The following is a 25,765-nucleotide window of genomic DNA, read 5'->3' on the forward strand; positions in this document are numbered from 1 at the left end:
CAGAGCCTGACACAGAGCTCGATCTCACAACCTCAAGGTCACAACCTGAGCCAATATCAAGAGTCGGACGCTTAACTGACTGAGCCACCCCGGTGCCCCTGAAAAGGTCATTTAGATAAAAAAATGTGTCAGAACAGAACTTGGCTTTTTCTTACTTGGCTAAATCTTTAAGACTAAGCAAGCCTTAGGCAGAATTTTAATAGGAGAAAGCCTTTAATAAAAGCTGGGGAAAAGGTTGTTTTTTTTTTAATTGTTATTTGTTATTCTGGAACCAGTTAACAGGAAATTCTGCAGATTTAACCAAAACTGACTTCTGGGATGCCACTGTTTTGTTTTTGTTTTTTCTTTATCTCATGATGATTACAGAGGTGTGTTCCCTTTGTAAAAAACCTGCTTATGATTTGTACACTTTTCTACATGAATATGATTTTTCCATTACATGTTCAGTTAAAAGGTAAAAGACAGAAATAAAATACTGGTCCTGTGATGAAGTTATTAGGTTCATGTGCTCAATGGAACAAGCCTGACTGTACTAATCTGTATGTGACTATGTACCCACAAGTCTATACCTTTTCTTATTTGTCATGGGTCCCTCAGGGATCAATTCCAAGTAGGAAAGTTCTATGTAATTCCTCTAGGTAACTTACTATAGATCTTATTTTAGGATATTAATATAAATATATTGAGATATTATTTAAAATATAATAGTATGAGGCTTATTATAGATCTTATTTTGGGATATTAACATAAATATATTGAGCTGTTATTTAAAATATAATAGTGTGAGGAAATGTAGGTAAGCCAGAGTTACACAATTCTTGTGTGTGACTCTAATAAGCCCTTGACTATATAATCAAGTGAACATATACTTCTTCCTTGACCCAAATAACTATTTGCCTCATCCATATCAAGGTGTTTGTTATCTTCATGACCTAAAACAGTGTATGTTTGGAGGAGCCAATGGTATTAGGGACCCATGGTCATTAAGCATGAGTTTAAACTCCTTGAGGCAAACAAATGGAGCAAATCCTAGCAAGTCTCTAGGGACGGATCGAGTGAACGTATGTCGGACCACTGCCCTTATTCTCAGTGAAGTTCTGTGGTTGATCACAATCTTCTTCCTATACATGCCCTCTGCCTATGCTGGGGATAGGGAGAAGGATCAGAACCAAGAGATTAGGGAATTCTTACTTGTTTGGCAACCAAGAAATTATACCCTACTTAGAGAAAAGGACGGTCATACTATGACCATTATCAGGCTGGACAGATAAGATTATCACAAGTGTAGGCCGACAGGTGGTTTTCCCAAGATGAGACCTTCTAGTGCAATATCTTACAGCATGTCAGAGGCCATATCAACAGCAGCCATTGGTTGGACCAGACCCCTGAGTCCTAAGACACAGATGACAATACAAGGTATTTCAGGCCACAGAACCAACACCCAAAAGACTTCTCAGATTTGAGTAAAATAATACACATAATTTTCACATGAAGATATTCTGTATTTGTGGTTCCTATAGTCCATAGTTTAACAAATCAATAGAGAAGTATAAAAAACACAAAAACCTATTTAAATGCCTGAAAGTGTAGGAAATGTTCAATTCCCTTGGCATAGCTACACTATGCAGCTATTGTAAATACTATTAATGAAGCCAATATAGGAATAGGTTAAAATGCTTTAAAAGATGATTTTTAAATAAAAAAGGCAGTGTGCTCAAAGTGTCTATGTGTATTTTTCAGTTGCTTATGATTATAAACATGTTAGAACAACACTCATACGCAGAGAGGGCGAAAACTTCTTAGGAAAAAATATCAAAATCGCCATTGGGCAATGGGACTCTGGATTCCTCGTTGCTCTTTTCTGCATTTTCTAAAATTAATTAAAGTGATCTTTTGCCATTAGAATAAAACATTTAAAAGCTATTTAAATAAAAGTTAAATTTAAAGGCATGGAGCTCTTTTTAAATCCACTTTCTAATTCAAAATGCCACATGACGACAGCTCCAGATTACTTTTCTAAACTGAGTTCAGATGAGCCTTTCAGGGACCAATATATACTAGGATGTGGTTTCTGCAGCAAAGACAACCATGGATGGCTTTCATCTATGCTGGGCATGTAGTATGGAAGTAATACCTTTCAAAAGATCCCTGGATTTGGCTGAGAGGCCTTCTTTGGGGCTTTCCATGATGCTGAAGAGCCAGTCAATGAACTAGGGTGAAAAGAAAAGAGCAGGATCAGTGAAGACAGTCCCACTAATAGCAAGAGGCCAGTTGGGGCCCTTTGGCCTGCATACATGCATATCAGTGCAGGAGCTCTGAGGTAAATACTGACCTGAGCCGGAGGAGTGGAGAGGAGAAGGGGACCAGGCATAAGAGACGGAGAAGTTGGACAGAGCCACCATTTAGTCCAATGGCCCAGCAAAGTCAAATCTCCTTCCCCTGCTAAACATCCTGAGATCTACTATAGATTTTTAACTGTGAGGTAAACACGGGTCCAGAGGTCTCTTGTGTGCCATGAACTTTCTCTCTCATCACTCTGAGAGCACCAGAGAGGTTAAGAACCTTGCCCAAGTCCACTCCCAATGAACAGCAGAATCCAGACTTGAACCCAACTGCACCTGACTTCAGAGCCTCACGTTCCTTCTCTGCATCATGCTGCCTGATTCCGCGTGCATCTAGGCCCAGACTCGTAGGGCGGGTGGTAAATAGGGAAACACATCAGACAGAAGCCTCTGTTTCTAACATAAGACATTCTGTAGATGAGAACAATTTGTGCCCAAATGGATACAAAACATGATGTTGAAATCTAAGAGAAAGGCGTAAAATAATTTACTAGATAGAGCCAAATGTGTTAACTGCAAATAAATCCTGCAAATGAGGTAGAAACTCAGACTACTCACGAGTTTGACTGATTTCCCAGGGTAAAGACAAAATTGGTTTTGAATTAGATACAAGGTAATTTCATTAATGACTGAACGTTGTCAATCTTGACTCATGAAAAACACATACATTAGTCACGGGTACCGGGTATTTTAACTCTGGACATAGAAACTGGTTTGAAGAAAGAGTAAAACCGAAAGAAAATATTCCTAATTCTCTGCTTTAATTAAATTTTTTTTCTCCTTCTTCTTCTCAATTTTGTTTTTTAATATCCTACTGGTAAGTAAATAAATCAAGCACTACACATACATAATAGATGCAAGATGTCTACATTGTAGTCCAAAGTGATGATGGTGTCCGGGGCCAGAAAAAACATGAGGGGATTCCACACTTAAAAATTTGTTTTGATTTAAAATTAAATGGAAAACATAACATTTGGGATAATACTAATGCTTAAGAAAACAAAGGCATTTTAATTGAGATGCTCAGCGGAGTTGCGCACGGCTAACCTGTGGGTCCGTAGTTCAGAAATATTTTTAAAGACTAACGTTCAGATTTTTAACAGTAAGCTACAGAAAGTTGGCTTTAAGCTTTCAACTTCGCAGAAATCCAGTTTTCATTAAATGGGATTCAAAGAAGAATCTTTCAATCAACTGTATTAAAGACAGTTCAGAGCCATTTCATGAGAAGCACAGGAAGCATGGTATTTTCAGATGCTCCACACGACGGCTAAGAGCCCGGGGTAACTCGACATTAAAAACCAAATGGTGCTTCCTACAGTCTGATTTTCCTGGGGGCAAGGGTGATGACCTTTTCAAATTTCCCCATGTCACCTAGCACAGGCCAGGAGCATGACGGGCCCCTGGAATGTGGCTGTAGGATGGCATGAGCTATGAGGAACCTTAAATATGCTACAAGAACACGGACACTCCAGATTCCCGTTTCCCCGACCCAACCCCCAGGCATGGTTGGTCATTCCCTCCATTATCCACCACCACTGTATTCTCCTTACGCAATCTTGCAGCCTTGAACTTGCCTTCCCGTCTGTCCTCCCTCTGACATTCTGAACGCTCAGGGACTTACTCATCCCGTCACCCCCAGGATCAAGAACACATGTGCCTTTAATAACGGAAGGCAAGTATAAGCTCCTCTTTCTGCCTCACCTCCAACTGTAAGCAAGTTATTGCTGTTATCTTTGTTGCTGTTTTTAGCCAGCAGTTAGCCTCACTCTCTGAGGCGGAGTATGAAAACCCGTGGTGTGATGCCCATTTCACTTTAACTCCCAACCTCAGTTCTACTGTAGAAATTGCTAAGGAGAAAATGGCCATCAGGGCGGGCGGCTGCGAACCTCACCTTCTGGGTCTGTTCCTTCCATGGCTCTTTCTGCAGCAGAACAGGCATGCTACTGGGAAGGAGAGTGAGAGTCTCCTGCAGAGTGACCCTGTGCATTGGACTCCTGCCAAGGAAGCTCGAAGCTGACCCAGCTGGGCCATTTTCCTGATGCCATGGCAACCAACTGGCACTAAGGCCAAGGAGGAGAGGGGCCGCATGGTCTGCCCATGCAACCACTGCGATTGCAAATATCAGCAACAAGAAGTCCAAAGCCTACGAAGGAAATAGACACAAGGTTAGGTCACACGTTTTAACAATTTAAAGTAACACATGTACACATACACAGCCCCTATCATGACGCAGTGTTACCTTCCCCTTTACCCCAGAAGAGGAACCAGACTGAACGGCAAACTCCATTTCCACACTTAATAAACAGACATTCTAGGACTTTGGAAGGTTTTAGGGATCTTCTTTTTTAAGACAAACAGTTTCATTATTATTGCTCTACTAATGCAGGGGAACGTTATTTAATTCCTCATCATATTGAGATCCAGACACTCCTCTGTTTTGGGGTTTCCAAAGAGACTAAAGAATTCATTAGGAGGGATACGGAAAGGGATATTTAGATTTGTTGTTACGTAGCCCCAACTGAGTTTTAGAAAAACATATAGTCTGATTCTATTTTGAACAACAAATGACTCTCCACATGTATCTTATTTTTCTGTTCTTGATATTTAAATATTTGAGTGGCAAACACTTGATTTTGTTCCATGAATGCTGAAAATATAAGCATTAAGACAAAATAAAAACAAGCATTCTTGGCGGGAGTCACAACAAATCATTAGGCATTTTTTAAAACATATTTTTGAGTATTAGCAGGCATGAAATGAAATACACTCCCCAAACTCTCGATCCTGACCTACATCTATAATCCCAAGGTTTTTTTTTTTTTTTTTTTCTTTTCAATTTTACTTCCAGGGTAGTTAACATTCAGTGTTCTATTAGTTTCAGGTGTGCAATATAGTGACTCAACACTTCCGTGTATTACTCGGTGCTTTTCAAGCTAAGTGTACTCTTGAATCCCATACACCTATTTCACCCATTCCCCGGCCCATCTCCCCTCTGGTAACCATGTGTTTGTTGTCTATAGTTAAGAGTCTGGTTTTTTTGTTTGCTTCTTTCCCGCCCCTGCTTTGTTTTGTTTCTTAAATTCCACATATGAGTGAAATCATATGGTGTTTGTCTTTCTCTGACTGGCTTATTTTGCTTGGCACTGTACTCTCTAGATCCATCCATGTTGTTGCAAATGGCAAGATTTCATTTTTTCTTATGGCTGAATAATATTCCATTGTGTGTGTGTGTGTGTATGTATGTATGTGCATATGTATGTGTATATATTTATGTGTATATGTATACATATATATGTACACGTACATACACACACACACACCACACCTTCTTTATCCATTCATCTACTGATGGACACGTGGGCTGCTTCCATACTTTGGCTATTGCAAATAATGCTTCAGTGAACACAGGAGCACTTATATCCCTTTAAATTAGTATTTTTGTATTCTTTGGGTAAATACCCAGTGATGTGATTGTGATTACTGGATCATAGGGCAGTTCTATTTTTAATTTTTTGAGGAACCTCCACACCATCTTCCACAGTGGCTGTACCAGTGTGCATTCCCATCAACAGTGAAAGGATTCTCCGTATCCTCACCAACATCTGTTGTTTCTGGAGGTTTTGATTTCAGCCATTCTGACAGGAATGAGGTGATATCACCTTGTGGGTTTCATTTTCATATCTCTGATGATGACTGATACTGAGAATCTTTTTATGGGTCCGTTGGCCATCCGGATGTCTTCTTTGGAGAAATGTCTCTTTTATGTTTTCTGTCCATTTTTTAATTGGATTGTTTGGGGGTTTTTGATGCTGAGCTGTAGAAGTTCTCTATATATTTTGGATACTAACCTCTTGTGGACTAGGTCATTTATAGATATCTTCTCCCATTAAGTAGGTTGATGATTAGTTTTTGTTAATTGTTTCCTTTGCTGTGCAGAAGCTTTTTATTTTGATGTAGTCCCAATAGTTTATTTTTGCTTTTGTTTCCCTTGCCTCTGGAGACATATCTAGAAAGATGTTGCTATGGCTACTATGAGAGAAATTACTGCCTGCGCTCTCTTGTAGGATTTTAATGGTTTCAGGTCTCACATTTAGGTCCTCAATCCATTTTGAGTTTATTTTTGTGTATGATATAAGAAAGCGGACCAGTTTCATTCTTTCGCATATTGTTGTCCAGTTTTCCCAATACCGTTTGTTGACGACACTTTTTCCCATTGCATATTCTTGCCTCCTTTGTTGAAGATTGACTGACCATATAATTGTGGGTTTATTTCTGGGCTGTCTGTTCCATTCCATTGATCTATGTGTCTGTTTTTGTGCCAATACCATACTGTTCTGTAATTATAGCTTTGTAATGTAACTTGAAGTCTGAAATTGTGATATCTCTGTGATATCTTTTGTGGTTCCATAAAAATTTTAGGATTGTTTGTTCTAGTTCTGTGAAAAATGCTGTTGGTATTTTGAGAGGGATTGCATTAAATCTGTAGATTGCTTTGGGTAGTATGGACATTTTAAAAACATTTGTTCTTACAATCCATGCACATGGACTGTCTTTCCATTTCTTTTTATCATTTTCATTTTTTTCATCAATGTTTTATAGTTTTCAGATTACAAGTCTTTCAGTTCCTTGGTTAAGTTTATTCCTAGGTATTTTATTATCATTGGTGCAATTGCAAATGGGATTGTTTCTTAATTTCTCTTTCTGCTGCTTCATTATCAGTGTATAAAAATGTAACAGGTTTTTGTATTGATTTTGTATCCTGCAACTTTACTGAATTCACTTACCAGTTCTAGCAGTTTTTGGATGGAGTCTTTTGGGTATTGTATATACAGTATCATGTCATCTACAAAATGTGAAAGTTTGACTTCTTCCTTACTGATCTGGATGCCTTTTATTTTTTTGCTGACTGCTGTGGCTCTCAGTTTTTCCCCACTGAGTATGATGTTAGCTGTGGGTTTTTTATATGTGGCTTTCTTATGTCAAGGTATGTTCCCTCTGAACCCATTTCGCTCTGAATCCATTTTGTTGAGTTTTTTTTTTTTTTTTTTAATCATGAATGGATGTTGTATTTTGTCAAATGCTTTTAGGCATCTATTGAAAGGATCATAAGGTTTTTATCCTTTCTCTTATTGACGTCTTGTACCATGTTGTTTGATTTGCAAATACTGAACCACCCTTCCTTCACAGGAATGAATCCCACTTGACTGTGGTGAATGAATTTTTTTTAATGTATTGTTGGATTCAGTTTGCTAATATTTTGTTGAGAATTTTTATATCTATGCGTATCAGAGATATGCAAAGTTTCTACTGAAAAATCTGCTGATAGCCTTCTGGGGTTTCTCTTGCACATAATTGTCTTCTTTTCCCTTGCTGCTTTTAAAATTCTCTCTTAATCGCTACCTTTTGCCATTTTGATTACTTTGTGTCTTGGTGTGGACCTCCTTGGATTGATTTTGTTGGGAGCGCTTTGTGCTTCCTGTATCTGAATTTCTGTTTCCTTCTCCAGATTCGCAAAGATTTCAGCTATTTAAAAACAAAATTTTTTTTAATGTTTATTTATTTTTGAGAGAGAGAGACAGTGCACGAGCAGGGGAGGGAGGGGCAGAGAGAGAGGGAGACACAGAATCTGAAGCAGACTCTGGACTGTTAGCACCGAGCCCGATGTGAGGCTTGAACCCACGAACTGTGAGATCATGACTTGAGCTGAAGTCGGATGCTCTACCGACTGAGCCACCCAGGTGCCCCAGCTATTATTTCTTCAAATAAAGTTTCTTCCCCCTTTTCTCTCTTCTTCTGGGATCCCTATAATGCAAAAGTTATTACACTTGATGGAGTCACTGAGTTCCCGAAGTCTGTTCCCATTTTGCCGAATTTTTTTCTTCTCTCCTGCTCAGCTTGATTACTTTCCATTACTCTTTCCTCCAGGTTGTGGACTCATTCTTGTACTGCCTCTCTAGTCTGCTATTTATTCCATCCAGTGTATTTTTAATTTATCATGTTCATCATCTGTGATTGGTTCTTCTTTATCTCTTTATCAAGGGTGTCACTGGGGCGCCTGGGTGGCTCAGTCGGTTAAGCGGCTGACTTCGGCTCAAGTCATGATCTCACAGTTTGTGAGTTCGAGACCCGCATCGGGCTCTGTGCTGACAGCTCAGAGCCTGGAGCCTGCTTCAGATTCTGTGTCTCCCCCTCTCTCTACCCTTCCCCTGCCCATGTTCTGTGTCTCTCGATAATAATAAATAAACATTAAAAACAATTTTTTTAAAAAAGGGTGTCACTGATGTCGTCCACTCTTCTTTAAAGGCCAGTGAGTATAATCATTACTTTAAATTCTCTATCTGGCATATTTATCTGTTTCACTTAGGACTCTTGCTGTGGTTCTTATTCTTTCAGTTGAGACGCATTCTTCAGTCTCCTCATTTTGTCTGACTCTCTGTGTCTGTTTGTGTATGTTAGGAAAGTCAGCGATGTCTCCTGCTCTTGAAAGTAGTGGCCTTATGAAGAAGAGGTCCTGTACACTCTGCAGGGCAGTTTTCCCCATTTACCGGAACCTGGTGCTTCCGAGGAATCTCCTATGTGTGTTGTGTGCACCCTGCTGTTGTCCCTTGACTGCTTTTTCCTTCAGCCCAGTCGTCTTCGGTGGGTCTCTTTGCCTGTCACTGGCAGCGTTTGGTCCCTGTAGTGTCTGTGGGCCAGTCCCGTGCTGCTTTGGGCTTCAGTTGAGTCAGACTAGGCATTTGCCAGAGATGCAGGGGCACCAAACTGCAGAGCACTTTCCCTGTGTCTTCCGTCCCCCGAGAAGCTTCTTTGGTTGACGTGCAGGGCCAGCAATCAGACCAGTCGTCTGCCCCCAGCCCATAGGTGGGGCAACAAGCTGACTGGCGTGTGTGGCTATCTTTCTCGCTCTCTCTCCAAGGCAGGAGTCGCTTTGGAGTGGCGCTGCTCCCTGTCAGGGCCGCTTGCACACTTCCAGGCGGGTGGCTTCGTTTTGAGTGGGCTCTGGCCAAGAGCTTACTGGAGGAGGTGGATCTGCAACGGGCTCGGGAGGGCGATGCGCAAAGCCCCCCCAAGACGTGTGCGCCAGGGTGAGGGGACATGCCACCGCATCTGGGGCCACAGTGGCCGGGCACGGTCTGCAAAGCGTTCAGGGGTAGGGCGTGCAGTTGGACCCAAATGCGCTCAGGTTTGCTGCGAAAGGAGACCTACCGCCACCACGGGGTCAGCCCGTGCGGATCTGCAAAGAGCGGGTGGGCGGGCCACCCAGTTTCAGCAAAGTGCGTGCCCAGCTTCCACGGGAGGGTACCTGCCGCCGCCACCGCTGCCAAGGCCCCGCAAAGCGTGGGTCGACAAAGTTTGAGCAGGTCTGGGGAAGGGGATCCGCAGCACTGGAACTGGAGCAAGCCCAGCTGGGGGGGGGGGGGGGGGGGAGGGGCGGGTCGGAGCTGATCCACGAAGCCTGGGGCGGCAGGGGCGGGCGCAGCGTAAGCAAGTTAGACAGCGACTGCGGGTGCCAAACTGGTTCCTACAGGTGGCTCTGTGTTCACGCTGGGGAAGGAGATGGTGTCTACCTCTCCTTCGTTCCTGGAGGAGTCACCCCGTGGACACTACCCCTCCGGACATGGACATGCTCTGAGAGGAGTAAATAACTCTCCTTCCCTTATGCCCCAAGCAGTTTTCAAATTGCTGCCTCTATGCGGTACCTCCAGAGGCCGTTTGTTGTGCTGTCTCCTTAACGGCAGGGACTCGGTTTCCTCTGAGCGGCCAGGCTCTCCCAGAACCCCACCTGCTGATTTTTATTTTTTATTTTTAAAAAAAATTTTTTAACGTTTATTTATATCTGAGACAGAGAGAGAGCATGAACAGGGGAGGGTCAGAGAGAGGGAGACACAGAATCTGAAACAGGCTCCAGGCCCTGAGCGGTCAGCACAGAGCCCGACGCGGGGCTCAAACTCACGGACCGCGAGATCATGACCTGAGCCGAAGTCGGACACTTAACCGACCAAGCCACCCAGGTGCCCCCCACCTGCTGATTTTTAAAGTCCCAAACTTTAAGTCCTGCTGGTTGGAAGAACTCACAAAATTAGCCCCCTCCAAACTCACAAGATCAGCCCCCTTCTAGTTTTCAAATGTTACGGGGGTTCATCTTCCCCACGTGGGCTCCCTCCACGCCTATGGTCTGTTTAGGCCCCCACCCCCGTCTCTGCCCCTCCTTCCTTCTTCAGCGTGGCCTCTTCTCTAGATTTAGTTGAGGAGTCTGTTCTGTCAGCCTTTGGGTCATTTCCCGGACTATCGACACTGATGTGAGTGTTCTCCAGTGTCCGTGGGATAAGGTGAGCTTAGGGTCCTCCTATTCTGCCATTTTCTCAGACTATATATCTCCACAAGCATTCCAAACCATCTGTCTAGGATCCATCCATCTAGAGTTGAGACTAATCTAAACACTCACAGACATGGTGAGAACAAGGGCCTCCTCCGACTTGTGATTTAAACGACACTCCTGTTTATCTGTATTTTCTAGGTTTTAAACAATTTTCTTTAAATAAACAAATAAAAAAGATGTTTGTAAGAAAACAGAACGTTGGCAAAACCTTAGGAGATCAGAAGGAATAGAAGACAGATTCTGCTCGGTAAACACAAAGCTTAAGAAGTCTTCTTTACTTCCTTAAAATTCATAATCTCACTGATTACAATTTCAAGCCTATACCCAACTCTTCTACAAAGCTCGTCAGCATTTCAAACAACATCCCAACTTATACAAATGCCACTCACACCGTCAGCGGGATACCTGTGAATGAGTCATGCCTACAGAAAAAAAAAAAAATCTACTAAAAAATGCACAGTGGGCAGCAAAGTCAAGAAAATAAGCAGAGTGGAAAGTGTTGTCTTCCTTTTATGCATTAACCTTTTCTATTTTCATTTACCTACTATCAATGGTTGTGAATCTTTTTTGGGTCACACTTCATATTACAGGTGTGCTGAAAGTCCTCTCACGCATGTTAAGCATCGGCGCGAACACAGATTACTTGCATACGCTTCAGGAACCTCTTCACACCAGGTGTTTGAAGACATTCTCTGGGCGGGTACAAATGTACCCCCCCTCCTTGGTGGGGTCAAGGCCAAGGGCACAGAACCCTGGGTTCCCTCATCAGCTAGTGTCCTCTGTGTTCTGCCTGTTGAGGAACTTTTTCTGTTGAAAATATTTTTTGAAGGGCAGCCCTAGCAGTCTTTGGGAGCCAGGCAAGCACATCCATTTCCTTGTGACATCGGAGAGTTATCACCATCATTTCCCAAAAATAAAAAGAATGGGGGGGGGGAGGGGAGGGCGTGGAAAGCAAGCAAGTAGCAACCTTTTTTTTTTTTGTCTTTGGGGAGAGCAAACATAAGTTGTACATTTTAAGAAAGCCCCAGGTCACGCCTCTAGATTGTACCTCGTCAAGAGCCACGTTCTGAACAGAGGTAGACTGGTATGCAAGGTTTCTGATGTAACCCATCAGTTCCAAGAGCCATTCCATTCTCTTCAACACGCCTGAAACAGAAAAGGATGTTTTGGTACCAGACCACGGTTTTCCTATGAAATGTAAGACCCATCAGTAATAGCCATCATAACTAAAGCATAACACCCAGTGAGGATTCCAGGAAACGGTTTCAAATCCTCTTGCAATACGTGAGACCTGTGATTTTGGGTGAGAGTTCTTTGACGCTCTGCGTGTCAGAGGGACCGTATTTGTGTCTTTCTTTTCAAAAGGTAATCTGTTCTTCAAAACTGCGCCCCCACTAGTGATAAAATGCACTTATTGGAGTTTCTCTCTCAGCATTAAACACACAAGGAGAAATCTGGCATGCCAACAAGTCAGTAATATTGACTGTTGTTTTTATAGGTCTTCCTTTAACTTAGATGTTCCCATTTTATGCCCAAATCCCGGAGAAAGCCTATCCCAAAGACATAAAAAGAAAAATAAAAGCCAGCTATTATACAGTAACTGGGGGACAAACACCAGCATAAATACTGATTTTTTTTTTCCTTTTTTATTTTTTAAAAAGGAGAATTCCCAGCACAGTAAAGATTACTTAGGAAGGCTGTCGAATTTAAGTGAGGAAAAGGAGAACAGGAATTAAATGGGAAGGCCAGCTACTTAGACCCAAAGGCCCTATCAAATTGAGTTCAGTTCACTTTGCGTATCCTCGTGTTTCACTGGGAACACCTAGTAGATTTCTTCTTGATAAATGCACTTTTGATTTAGGGTAAAAAATCTAGCTTTCCATCACAGGGTCATTTTTCACTGGGCAGACACTAATGCGGATAGGAGACAACCATCTCGATTGCCAAAGAGAACAAATCAAAATTTCCTGTACCATCTCACAAAGGCCACTACAATTCTGCCTGCCGGTTTTCACTCACAACCTTGAAGATACAAGATGATGAGGAAAATACAGAAGATACAGAACCAGAAGTTGCCTAGGGGCACTCGGGTTTCCAGGTCCTACCTGATCTACCGAAGCCGGGTGTCATTCAGAAAAGAACGTAGACGTCACGCAACGTGACCAAAGGTGAAGGAGGAGAAATGGGGGAGCTGCCCTTTCAGATGACTATTAAAGTATAAATGTCTACGACGGTCTAAAAGTTCTACCATCTGATTCACTAGCAGAGAGAACTTCAGGCCTAGAGCTTTGGGCTTGAGGATGCAGTTAGGGCGCCCAGATTTTATCCCTCTCACCCTTGAGAAGTTCTCTTTTAGAATAACGATGTAATTTTGTTGTGGCTGTTTTCTTTTTTTTTTTTTTTTTTTTTTACTTGTTTGGTAAATAACCACCCAAGAGCCATTCTCAAGAAAACATGAGGCAGAATCAATTGACATCCTGTTTGGGTCATGGAAGCAGGCAGAATCAACCTGATAAACTTGTTGATATCCTCGAGGGCCTGGAGGGCTAAAGACAATATGAAAGTCACCAGCGGAATCCATTTCTATCTCCGAGGTGGGGGTTGGGAGCTGGAACAGGTCTTTCCACTTAAGGTGCTCTTCTTTGGGGGGGGGGGGGGTAACAAGAGCTCTCCTGTGTCAAGAAGCATTAACCTAGTTTTGAAGTGGAGGAAATAATTATAGCTCAAAGGGGAAGGCAGGCAGGCAGATCTTTCGGTTTCTGCTGTTCGCCCCGGGCTGGCCTTACCTGTGTTGGCATGGCTCACAATCCGGGCTTGGTATAAACCGTGCAGTACCATCCAAGCTAGTGTGTCTTTTTCACGGTGCTGAATAGCAACGCTGAGTATATCAGTCAAGCCCGTCAAGGGGAATCGTCCTTGAGAGACCAAGTACAGTCTGACAAAGGCAGCCTTTTCTACGCTGCTCTGCAAAAAAGCAAACTGTTCTGTTACTATTAAATTAGCTGAAGTCATTATGAAACCTCGAGGCAAGGGCAAAGCAGAAAGGGTGAGTTTAAAGTGGGTTATTATTCCGAATGCTAAAACTGTTCGTTTCCTGCAGCGTGTGACCTATCTGCCTCGTGTGCTAAATTTTAAAGTGTACGTACAGACGGAAGGTTGTAATGTCACCTCCCGTTTTCTCATAAAAACCGTAAGTGATTTCAGGGGTTGATCGGTGGTGATATTTTGTAAGAACACACAAATAATAATAACGACAACTAACAAACACAGTACTTACGTGCCAGGCACCATTAACGTGTATTCACTCAGCAGGTCACAAAGTGCGGTACCCAGACCTCTGAGGGACCCCAAGACCCTTTTAAAGGGTCTGTGGGGTCAAACTATATTCACACTAGTGCCCAAACTCCAGTGACAGTCGCTGTAATTTGTCGCTGCTACTTGCAACTTTTTAAAAACCAAGTTTTATTTAAAATGCTCTTGTAAACAATGACAATTATTAGTTTCATCACACCTTTGCCCTTGAGTACACATCTTTTTAATAGCCTGTATAAAACAGGAAGTCCGCAGAGGGGCTTTCTGCGGCATACCCAAGTAGGAGGGTTGTCTCCAGGGAGAAAAAATGTGAGTTTGCGCTGTGAACTCAAAACGGCCAGTTTTTTATGGAACACCACTGACCTGCAAGGACGAAGGATGGACAAACTATGGTTATTCAGACTGAGTATTTAACAGACTATTGTCGTTGTTGTTTTCAATCGAAGAAAGTGGGCCTGTCGCTTCGAGGAAATACTTGGCAGTATTTGTTGCCAATGATAAAACCTGAGCTTTCACGTGAAAATCTGATTTTTGGAAAATCTGTATTTGCTACGATGAGTTGGCAGCTTCACAATGCATAAAAGGCTTTTCTGAGGATTTTAACCAACGTGATGTTTTGATACGGAATAATGAAATGGATCAACGTGTGGAGGACTTTCAAGACTCAGTGATTCGGTATTTTCCAAGTGATTTTGTAATATCGTACGTTGGGGAGAAGACCCACAGTGCAAGACAGACCGATGGAGTTTAATATAGCAGAGTATGTCAAGTTCACTGACATGAATTCACATTCTACACCCTGCAACTACCCCGAAGAAAACACGGTTTGTTGAGTTTTGTTGCAACATCAATAACAACAACAACAACAAATCCATAATTATCTGTAACTATTGACACACTGTTCCCTTTTCTACCGACATTATTTCTATGAGGCTACATTTCCCCCCCATACTTCACCAAAACAACATCGCAACAGATTAAGTGAAGCAGCAGCCAGAAGTCAACATTAAAGAAATTTCGACGAGAGGCCAGATGGAGGAAACAAATCGGCAAAAAATGTAAAACAATGTCACTTTTTCATTTTGTTTTGTTTTCAAAAATTCTTATTTATACTGAGATGCAATGGACTTACTGAAAGAGAGGACCCATTTAAATCAAAGCCCTTTGGAATCCTCAACAACTTTTAAGACACTGAAGTACTCCTGAGACCAGCAAGTTCGAGAAGCCCTGTATTGACCATTTAATTTTCACACCACCCGATGCAGACTACCATCATCCTTCCCTTCGGAAGCACAGAGGTTAAGTAACTTGCTCAGTTAAGGTCACGTGGCTACACTGGCAGAGTGAGAAGTGAAACCAGGAGGTCTGAGCTCTTCACCATTGCCTTATTCTAACCTCCATTCCTTCCAGAAATGAGTAAAAAGCACGGACCTCGGTAAAACACACTTTTGGGGACCTCAGAACACTATTGAATAATAGAACTTATTTTCGCTAGAACGTGAAAATGTTCTAACTGGTACTTTAAGAACCCGGGTGAGTACCACAGCAACCTTTGGCTCTAGGTACCGCGAAGTAAATTACATGCATTGCTTCCAACTATATTACACGAATATAATAACAGGATGTAATAGATTACACGAATGTGATAATTAGGATAATGAATAATTACTGAGTGCTCGCCTCGGGTCAGGTATGTTTCCAAGAACTTAACATGGATTAAGTCATTGTAACTCTCAAACCAACTCTAGGAGGTAGGTGCTATTATCTTTCTTTCGTAGATGCGGAAACTGAGGCAGGTTATGAAACGTGACCAAGGTCACACTGCTAGTAAATTACAGAGCTGATTTCAAACCCGACCGGTGAGGCTCTATAGTTCCTTCTCTCACGCGTTTCCTCATAGTGTTCGTCCTTGCTTCAACTCATCTCCAAAACCTGATATTCCAAATGGTCTAGCAGGGGTTCTCAAACCTCAGGATGCAGCACAATCACCTGGAGGGACTGTTGAACCACACTCCTGGGCCCCACCTCTGACTCAGCAGACCTGAAGTGGGACTCTAGAATTTTCATTTCCAGTCAGCTCCCAGGCTTATGCTGCTGGGTCCAAGGGACCCCATTTTGAGAATCAGTGCTACACGATGCAGAAATTCAAGGATTCAACTGAACCTGCCATCTTGAGCGAAATAAATGGTAAGAGGTCCACCAGCTGGATAAGGGCCTATAATTCTCTAGACCTTTGCTATTACCTGGTATGCAGGGTTGCCATTGGAATAAGTATGTCCATTGGGATATACTTATACTAAAAAAAAAAAAAAAATCATTGTTTACAGGCAATTCAAATCTAATAAGACATCTATCATGCTAACTAAATGTGGCAACTTTATTGGTATGTTACTCACTCATCCTTTGGGTGTGGGTACCAGGAGCACTTGTTCATTAGCTGTGTCCGTGCTAACGGTGCTTGTTTTTCAATTAGCCACCTTTCTTCATTACAAAAGGATAAGTACCAGGTGAGAGAAAATAAATTTAAAGATAAGACTACTTCATGGTTTCCGCGCACCGCAAGCTTTTCAGCCAGAATATTCCCATGCTTCTGGATTTGGTATTGAAGACGTTGCCCTGCGCTTACGTTTGCCCACAGGTGACACTAAAATGTTCTTGACAAAGTGGGATTAGGTAGGTTAAAAAGCCATTCATCTATCTATCCATCTGTTCCATGAGGCTGAGCATGAGACCCCACAGTGAAGCAGGGATAGTTTCCTGAAATTATCCAGTAAGAAAGAAGAGGCAAAAGTAGCTTCAATCAAAAAGGATAAACCATCTCTTCAACTGTAAGTCCCGCTTCAATAATGGAAATAAATACAGAGATATGTTATTACCTCAGTAATCTGGGCAACTCGATTGGCTTCATCATCTGTCATTTCTGAGAGGCATTTTGCTACGCTGATATATAGCTCTAGATCATTTCTCTGGTAAGGAAAAATCACAAGCAGGTCAAAATACAACGTAAGATAACAGATATATTCTCAATGTTCCGACAAATTATTAGATTTGCTTATCTCCATGAACAGCAGTCTCTGAGATTTTAATCAAACCAGAACATATGGCCAGTTTTTGGCACTAAAAAAACCCATCTTTCCGGGGCACCTGGCTGGCTCAGTCAGTAGACCACATGACACTTGACCTAGGGTCTTGAGTTCAAGCCCCACGTTGCGCATAGAGCTTACTTTAAAACAGCAGCAATGACACAATCTTTCCTATTATTTTGTTTGGCTGTACTTTTTCTCCTTATCAGAATCCATCATTCCACACAGATTTTTAACTTCTTCGTAAAGCTGCAAAGAAGTTAAATAATTCAGAAATATATTGCGTCACTTGATAGAAGTCATATATTGGACAACATGCTCAGAGATTCTCCAGGTCTAACGCGTAAGGGTTTCTGTGCTTGTTCGTCTCCGACGGGCATCTGGTAAAAGGCCTGGCCGCATATTTCCTGGTGTAGCACTGGTTAACCCGTTTCTAAGCTTGCTCAAAACGTTGGTTCTAAATATTCAACCTCAATTTAGATCTTGGAAGCAAACACATTCTTAGTGCAAAATGCGGTTATTTTCTTCCTAGCCTTCCCACCACATTCTTAAAACATACACCTCCCTGCTTTGCCAAAAGGGCTTAAAAAAAATCCCAAACATAAATGGTCAGGAATGTAAATATTTTTGTTCCTCACCCGAATCTTCTTTGGCAGAAGGTCAAAAATCTTCCCGGTGGCTTCGCAGAGCAGACTCCAGAGGTGGTGGGCAGGGCTGGGCAGTTTCATGGCCTGACTCAGGCCCTGTAAGGCACTCATGCATAACTCGGGATTGGGAAGTGGGGAAGCCGTTTTAAACACCGCCACCATTAAGTTTTCAACAAAACCCGCCATCTGTTCGTCTGAGATGTGTTTTATCCACAGAGGTGTAGAAACCAGGAGGTATTTCTTGACGTTCAACTGGAAGCAAACCAAAAGAGGTCAGGAAGAAACGGGCCAAGTCTGGGCTTGCAGGGTTTAAAACCTCAAGGTCACCCCTGTGTTTGAGGGCACATTGAGAGATGAAAGGTTCAAGGTTACTTCCCTGCCCCTCATTTCCCCCCAGCTTCACGGTCCAGTGGGCCACCGCTGCCTGCGATTGTGGCCACTGCAGTGACCTGTGGTCCGGGGCAACTTGTGTATATACGGTATCTGCCAATCCATCTGGGAACCACTCAGCTTAAGCCCGGGATTGTTTTGGGGAGGGGAACAAAATGCTAACTTTTGAAAGTACTTGACAGTTGCTATTTAGTCTTAAAAGGTCACATTCTCTGGCAAAAAAAAAAAAAAAATAATAATAATAATAAAATAAATCCTGGACATGAAAGCCTCATCTGCAGGAAATCGACTGGCCAGAGTATCTGATATTATTAATTTCTTCTTCTAGGAAGCATAAGGAGATAAGGAGAACTGGCATGCTAGAACCATTTTTGACCAAAGAGGAGCAGCAGCTGAACACGTAGAACTGACCGTGGCATGCTGCAGGTCATGAGGGCCGGAAAGGCGCATGGTTAAAAAGAGCTCTGTGTCAGAGACGTTAAGAGAGGAGGCTTCAAAAATTCTTCGAAACGGGCGGAGCATGCGGCCTGTCCCGGCCCTGGGGGCTGAGGGCGGGCGCCGACCGGACACGGAGCACCTGCTCCGTTCCGCTATCGGCGCGTAAATCCACAGACAAACATGAATGCATAACAACAGAAAATGGCATTGGAACAGTGGGAATCAGCAGTTTTGCACAGGACACTTTGTGAGATGCTGTTTACCGTCGCGTGCCTGAAGTGGGACAAGATTGAACAAGAAGAGTTTGGTGCTTTGAAAAGTGTGCAAGCTGCTAGTGAACTCTATTCTCTATCAGGACAAGTAACTGAAATTGATGAAGCTTTTGCAGAAAATACAGGACTTGTCAACAAATCTTGGTATGAAGATGGTTGGCTGATCAAGATAACACTCAGTAATCCTTCAGAACTGGGTGAATTAATGAGCGAAGAAGCATATGAGAAATACAGAACACCTACTGAGGAGTGAAAATGGAACCCCTAAATAAACCAGTATGAAACAATTTAATCTGGCATAGTTGTCCTAAATTAGTGCTGCAGAGAGGATTTAAAATAGCAACTTTTAGCAATACCAGTGCAAAAAGAAACTACTTGCAACAATGTTAATGAAAGAAAACACCCTTAACTTTCTGATGATTGCAGATAAACACAATATGTATCTTTTTTGCAACACCCTATGATTTTTAGGCGAGGCTCCAGTTATAATATGGAGAATCCTGAAATTATCTGTGGTTAAAAACTAGTTCCAAAGATTATGTAATTCAAAGATAACATTGTCATCTTAAGCCTTTGGGAACTGTTATTTAAATTTTTTTTTTATGTTTGCTTATGTTTGAGGGAGAGAGAGACACACAGAGTGTGAGCAAAGGAGGGGCAGAGAGAGGGAGACACAGAATCTGAAGCAGGCTCTAGGCTCCGAGCTGTCAGCACAGAGCCTTAGGTGGGGCTCAAACTCACCCCAGGCTCATGAGATCATGACCTGAGCCAAAGCCAGACGCTTAACCAACGGATCCACCGAGGCGCCCTCCGATCGTTTTTTTAAAAAGACAAGGTATATAATTAAGAAAATGAATTCACCAACTTAATTTGTTAATTAACAACGATGTTAAGAAAAGTCCATTCTCAAAGACAAATGCAAAAAAGTAACACAGATCTGAAAGAGAAGTAGAAGGATAACTGAATTCTAGAAAGATTTTTGAGGTAAACGAAACAGGCTGTTCAAGTTCTACCTGGTTCAAAAGGAAAGGGGAGTTAATAGAACAGTGTCTGAGACACGGCCTTTGGAGTCAGCCAGACTCACTCCCAGATATTAGCTACATAAACTTTGTTTGATCCCAATTTGCCTCAGTTTGTCAACCTGTAAACTGGAAACAATAAAATCTACTTCTCACAAGTGGAATAAGCTGGGCACAAAAGACTTCATATTGTATGATTCCACTCTAAAGAATTTCTAAAGTTTACATGAAATTTAAGTTTATATGAAAGTTGTTTAAAAAAGGAAAAATTAGAGGGGCACCTAGGTGGCTCAGTGGGTTAAGGGTCCAACTCTTGATTTTGGCTCAGGTCATGATCCCACAGTCGTAAGAGCCCGACATCAGGCTCTGCACTGGGTGTGAAGCCTGCTTGGGATTTTCTCTCTCTCTTTCTCTCTGTCTCTGTCTCTCTCTCTCTCTCCCCCCCACCCCCCTTCCCCCATTCATGCGCTCTCCTTCTTCCTTTAAAAAAAAAAGAAAAAAAGGGAAAAATTATAGAGACTAAAAGCAGATCAGCAGTAGCCTGGGTCTGAGACTGGGAGCGGGGATTGTCTCCAGGTTGGCACGACGGAACTTTCTGGGGGTGATGGAAATATTATCGGTGATGGATAAAAATGTACAAATGTACCAGAACCCATCAAACTGTACATTTAAAATAGCCATATGTTATGCAATATAAATTCTAACTCAAAGTTGTATAAAAAACACTGGTGTGTCAGGGTCGAAGACAGATTCAGTCTGATGTCAGGAAGCGCTGAGTGCTTACAAGTCGCAGGTACGTGGCCACTACTCAGTAATGGCGGCTACACGGGACGTGCTTGGAGCAGACAGCTCATGACAGCTGCTGACGCAAAGGATGCAGACCTCAGTCATGTCTCCCTTCAGTGGAAGAGAATTAGAATACGAAGCGGAGCTTAAAAGAAAAAAAGTACCCAACAGGAACTGAAGGTAAAAGACTGAGGAACTAATACAAGAGCTTGGCAAAATTCTCAAAGAACTAAAGCCTCCGGAATAGAAGAGTAACAATGATGAGGTCATTTAACTTACGATCAATTGGTAAACCTCTAAGGGATCATGGAGTGTGGTTTTTCTTGTCCCACCTTAGAATATACTCAAAATTATACAATTTATACTAATTGCTTTTCTTTAAGCCATCTTGTCCCATTCTTCCTACTTACCCTTGGCCTATACCCTGGAAGGTGCTGGCTCCCTCTTTCTGTCGTAGATATCAGGCTAGGTCACTTCTTCCTCAGCGCTTTGTTCAAGCCCAACACGCTGGCAAAGATGTTTCTACACCCTCCCACCTACGTGCCCCGTGTCTCTAACTTGATGCTTGATGAGATCCTACCAAGCCTTCAAGGCTCACCTGAATTGCTGTCTTTTCTGTGAAAGGGAGGGATCATATTGGATTTGCCTGTTTCTTAATACCTCCTAAATATCAGGGGCACCAGGGTGGCTCAGTTGGTTGAGCATCCAACTTTGGTTCAGGTCACGATCTTGTGGTTCATGAGTTCGAGCCCCGCATCGGGCTCTCTGCCATCAGCACAGAGCTCGCTTTGGATTCTCTGTTCCCCCTGCCCCTCCCCTACTCACATGCACATGCTCACTCTCTCTCTCTCTCAAAAAGAAACAAACAAAACCAAAACCAATGAATATCATTTATATGATATTGTATACCATATAAATAAACCTAGGCTCTCATAACTCCATCACTTTCTAGCTGGAGGATCCTGAGAAAGGAACTTTCGTATCTCTGACCATATTTTCCTTTTTCATAATCAAGGGGAGCTGAAAGCATGAATGTCGACGGCTGGGGCAGAGTTCTGTGTCACAATCTTCCCATCTGCTGGCCAGCTATTGCCAAGCCACCAATTTTTACAAAATCACATCTGGCCACTCTTTGACTTGAGAACATACGCCCAGATGAACGTTAATCTTTCCCCAAAGAACCAGATCCTCCTGTTGCCCAATACCCTTAATTGCTACATACACTCAGACTATGGATCAGTGGTGGCATCACCCACAGTCCCAACAGCGCAGCTGCATTCTGGGATGATTGCGCCTGCGTCACCATAATTTCCAGGCACAGCTGCTGTATTTCTTCTCCTGAAAGAGAAGAAGAGAGTATTGGTAACACAGCTCCTTCTCGTATTCCTTTTCAGGCTTCCATGTCTTAAATCAAAGCCTCTGCTTGTGTGACATCTACAAGTAACAGAACGTGAGTAAACCGAAAGGTATTTCAAGTGACCTTTTCATTGTGAGTCAAAGAATGTGCCCACAGGCAGCAGCAGGTTAAGCCTTGGAACTGGCAAGGGCCATGATCTAGCTTGGGAAATTTCTCTTCCGGTGTCCCAAGAAACCTAAATAATCAAGGGGCGCCTGCCTGGGTGGTTTAGTCGGTTAAGCATCTGACTTCGGCTCAGGTCATGATCTCATGGTTTGTGGGTTCGAGCCCCACGTCGGGCTCTGTGCTGACAGCTCAGCGCCTGGAGCCTGCTTCGGATTCTGTGTCTCCTTCTCCATCTGCCCCTGCCCCGCTCGTGCTCTCTCTCTCTCTCTCTCTAAATAAATAAATAAATAAATAAATAAATATAAAAAAAAAAGAAAACTAAATAATCAAATACCATGAAAAATTTGAGAAAACACGAGCTAAAACGCTTTGCCTCTGTTTTCCTCTCCTTCTACCTTGCATTCAGTTCATAGAAAAATCCGTTTAGGTCTGGAAGGACTTAAAAATGTTGCCACATTCCCCAGTGATCGAGTCCTTTTAGTAGCCTGATCCCCATCAGCACACGTATTTTCCCAACCCCTTTTCTTCTTTTTTCTAAGGATTTTTACTAAAACATAAACATTTTTAATACAGCATACAAAAGTAGGGGGAGGCTCAGGAGAACACAATTTTTTTTTTTTTAATTTTTGAGAGACAGAGAGAGACAGAGCAGGGAAGGGGCAGAGAGAGGGAGACACAGAATCTGAAACAGGCTCCAGGCTCTGAGCTGTCAGCACAGAGCCTGACGTGGGGCTCGAACTCACAAACTGCGAGATCCTGACCTGAGCTGAAATCGGATGCTCAATCGACTGAGCCACCCAGGCGCCCCAGGAGAACAAAATTTTTAATGAAATCTCCAGAAACACGGTATCGGTGATGTCATATCTTACACAGGTATTAGGTTCAACTGAAAGCATTTAAGTGAAAAACTGTACAGAGTCAGAATCATCTTTGAGCAACCTCTCAGCTGCATATAAATTATGGTTTATGAGGCGTTTTGTATATCATGAGCACCGTACTGTAAACAATAGTAGGCAAACACACACACACACACATACACACACACACGATATTATAGCATTGTTAAAAAATTGTCCCCCCCCCCCCCCCCCGACCAATGCCACTTTTTCTTGAGATCGGGGCTGGTGGGGGGGGGGGGGGATGTACATGGGATTAAATGTGCATATACTAACTCCACAAAAGAGGTTGCTGGGGTGTGCATTCCCTCTGCCTCTCATCACAAAGAATCTGTGGTAGACAGAACAACGGCCCTCAAAGATGCCTACATCCTAATCCCTGGAACCTGGGAACATGTTACCTTGCTTGGCAAAGGAGCTTCTCAGATGTGATTGGGAATAAGGACGAGAGATGGGGAGGTTGCCCTGGACCGTGCAAAGGGACCCATGAATCACACGAGTCTTTGATGCGGAAAACCCTTCCTGGTTGTAGAGCACCGGAAAGGGGACAGCGTGAAAAGGCTTCGGCCCTCCCACGCGGGCTCTGCAGATGAAGCACGGGAGATGGCAAGCCAAGGCACGTGGGCAGCCTCTAGAAGCGCGAAAGAAATGGATTCTCCCTGTCTCACTCTGTTCGGACTGCTATCCCAATACATCACAGACTCGGTGGTTTATAAACCACAGAAACTGATTTCTCACAGCCCTGGCAGCTGGCAGCCCAAGATCAGGGTGCCAGCATGGGGGGCTCGGGCGGGACCGCTTTCCTGGCTGCCGACGGCCAGTTCTAGCCATGTCCTCGCACCGTGGAAGGGGCAAGGGAGCGCGGTGGGGCCTCTTTTATAAAGGGCGACAATCCCGTTCACGAGGGCTCCACAGTCACAAGCTGATCACCTCCCCAAGCGCCACCTCCCAATAGCATCACACCGGGGATCAGGATGTCGACACGTGAGTTTCGGGGGGACGAAATCGCTCAGGCCGTAGCGCTCCCCAGGGCATCCAGGGAAGGATGCTGTTCTGCCGATACTTTGATTTTGGCCCGGCGGGAGCCACGCTGGCCCTCGGACCCACAGAACTCCAAGCCGATACATCTGTACAGCTTCAAGCAGCTTCAGGCTGCCAGGTCTGTTACCACAGCAACAGAGAACAAATCCACCCTCCCCCGGGGGGGGGGGGGCTTCCTTGAATCCCAGAGCTCCGAAAACGCGGTCCGATGACCATCAAACCGGGCTCTCTCTACGACCTGTGCCACGCGGCCCAGCAACGGGCCCGCCTCCGTCCAGTCTCGTTTCGGTGCGTGCGTGTGGCCCGTGTCATCGGAACTCCTCCCCCTCGGCCTCAGCCACCTATAAAGTGACTCAGGGAAAGGAGCCCAGATGGTCACCCAAGCCGATGGACCTCACGATCGCAAAGGTCTCTCCGGCCGCCGTCACTCGCGACCCAGAATCTATTTTTCTCTTCAGGTCACGTCCTAAAAGCGGAGTCCGAAGGCCTGAAAACACTTGATATTTACCGAAGTTTAGCCTCATGAGTGGCGAGAGGAGCGCGGCCCAGCTCACGGGGGGGAACTGGTAGCTCTCTCCAACAGCTGCGATGGGTTTCATCACGACTTTGAGAAGGGAAGGAGGCACAGACTCAGGACCTGCAACAGAAAGGGAAACACTAGTAAAACGCTTCGGCAGCATCATGAGAGGCGGAAATGCCAGCTTTCCTTTTCTTCCAGTGCCAAAGGATTTGGGATCACATGTTCAACTATGGTCGGTCCTTCAGTTCTGTGCTCTCAGTCTCAACCCCCTCCGTTACAAAACCCTGCTTCCTCTGCTCTTCTCCTCCTCACTTGCCTCTGGTTTTTCCCTCTTGTCTGGACAGAAATGGTCCACGTCACTACTTGACTGTCCTCCATACGCTCTTTGTCTTTTCATCCAGCTTTCTAACAAGAGTCACTCATCCACGTTGCTGCGCCATTACTCACTCCCCAATCTACTTCCAGAAGAGGAGGTCATTGCCGCCTCGTCAGGCATAGTCCCTTCTAGTGACCGTGAAGTCCTTCCATCCCTGTGGCCCACAGTGGTCGTGCTGTGTACTATGTGACTTGCTGCTTTCACTCTCCAGCCTGTGCCACGGCTGACAGCTCCAGAGGGAAGTGCCTTCCGTAACAGCTAATCCATAGGCTAACCAGCTATCTATGGCATGGGGCTATGGCTTTAACATACTCTTCTTTTGTTCCCCCAGGTGCGGGTTAATTTGCAACTGAAATGATGAGACACTAGAGCAGGTATGAGTGGAGCCACAAGGCACAGTCAGGGTTTGAGGAGCCATGAAGGGCCATGTAAGAGTGAAGTCTGAAGGAAGCCGGAAATGATGTGTATAAAGGTAAAAGAGCAAGGAGAAAAGCAAAAGCAGCCGGATCAACATATGTAGCAGAAGGGAAATCAGCATCAGCAGCAAGAGAAGCAGACTGAGTAAAAGGAAAAGCATCAGTAGGAGAAGGAAAATCAGGGGTAGAATCAGGAGATAAGCAGCAGAATCAGCAGACAGTGAAAGAGGGGAAGCAAAGGTGGGGCAGAGTCAGCAAAAGGCACAACAGCTGCAGAAAGGAGAAGCACGGGAGAAAGGAGAAGCACGGGAGAAAGGAGAAGCAC

The 25,765-nt window shown here is 43.7% G+C and overlaps 1 protein-coding gene across 8 annotated transcripts in view; it reads right to left on the reverse strand.

Moving 5' to 3' along the window:
• The window catches only part of FOCAD (focadhesin), a 311,383-nt gene that overhangs the window by 573 nt on the left and 285,045 nt on the right, over nucleotides 1-25,765 (reverse strand). For all 8 annotated transcript variants that reach the window (XM_053205043.1, XM_053205041.1, XM_053205038.1 and 5 more), the window contains 8 exons: nucleotides 24,637-24,765; nucleotides 21,892-22,007; nucleotides 17,756-18,016; nucleotides 16,911-17,000; nucleotides 13,509-13,686; nucleotides 11,771-11,868; nucleotides 4,234-4,485; nucleotides 2,135-2,210 (listed from right to left, as the gene is read on the reverse strand). In XM_053205043.1, the coding sequence (XP_053061018.1) occupies nucleotides 2,135-2,210; nucleotides 4,234-4,485; nucleotides 11,771-11,868; nucleotides 13,509-13,686; nucleotides 16,911-17,000; nucleotides 17,756-18,016; nucleotides 21,892-22,007; nucleotides 24,637-24,765 (1,200 nt within the window). The remainder of the gene's footprint in view (nucleotides 1-2,134; nucleotides 2,211-4,233; nucleotides 4,486-11,770; nucleotides 11,869-13,508; nucleotides 13,687-16,910; nucleotides 17,001-17,755; nucleotides 18,017-21,891; nucleotides 22,008-24,636; nucleotides 24,766-25,765) is intronic.

The sequence above is a fragment of the Acinonyx jubatus genome, chromosome D4 (genome assembly GCF_027475565.1).
Source record: "Acinonyx jubatus isolate Ajub_Pintada_27869175 chromosome D4, VMU_Ajub_asm_v1.0, whole genome shotgun sequence".
NCBI lineage: Eukaryota > Metazoa > Chordata > Mammalia > Carnivora > Felidae > Acinonyx > Acinonyx jubatus.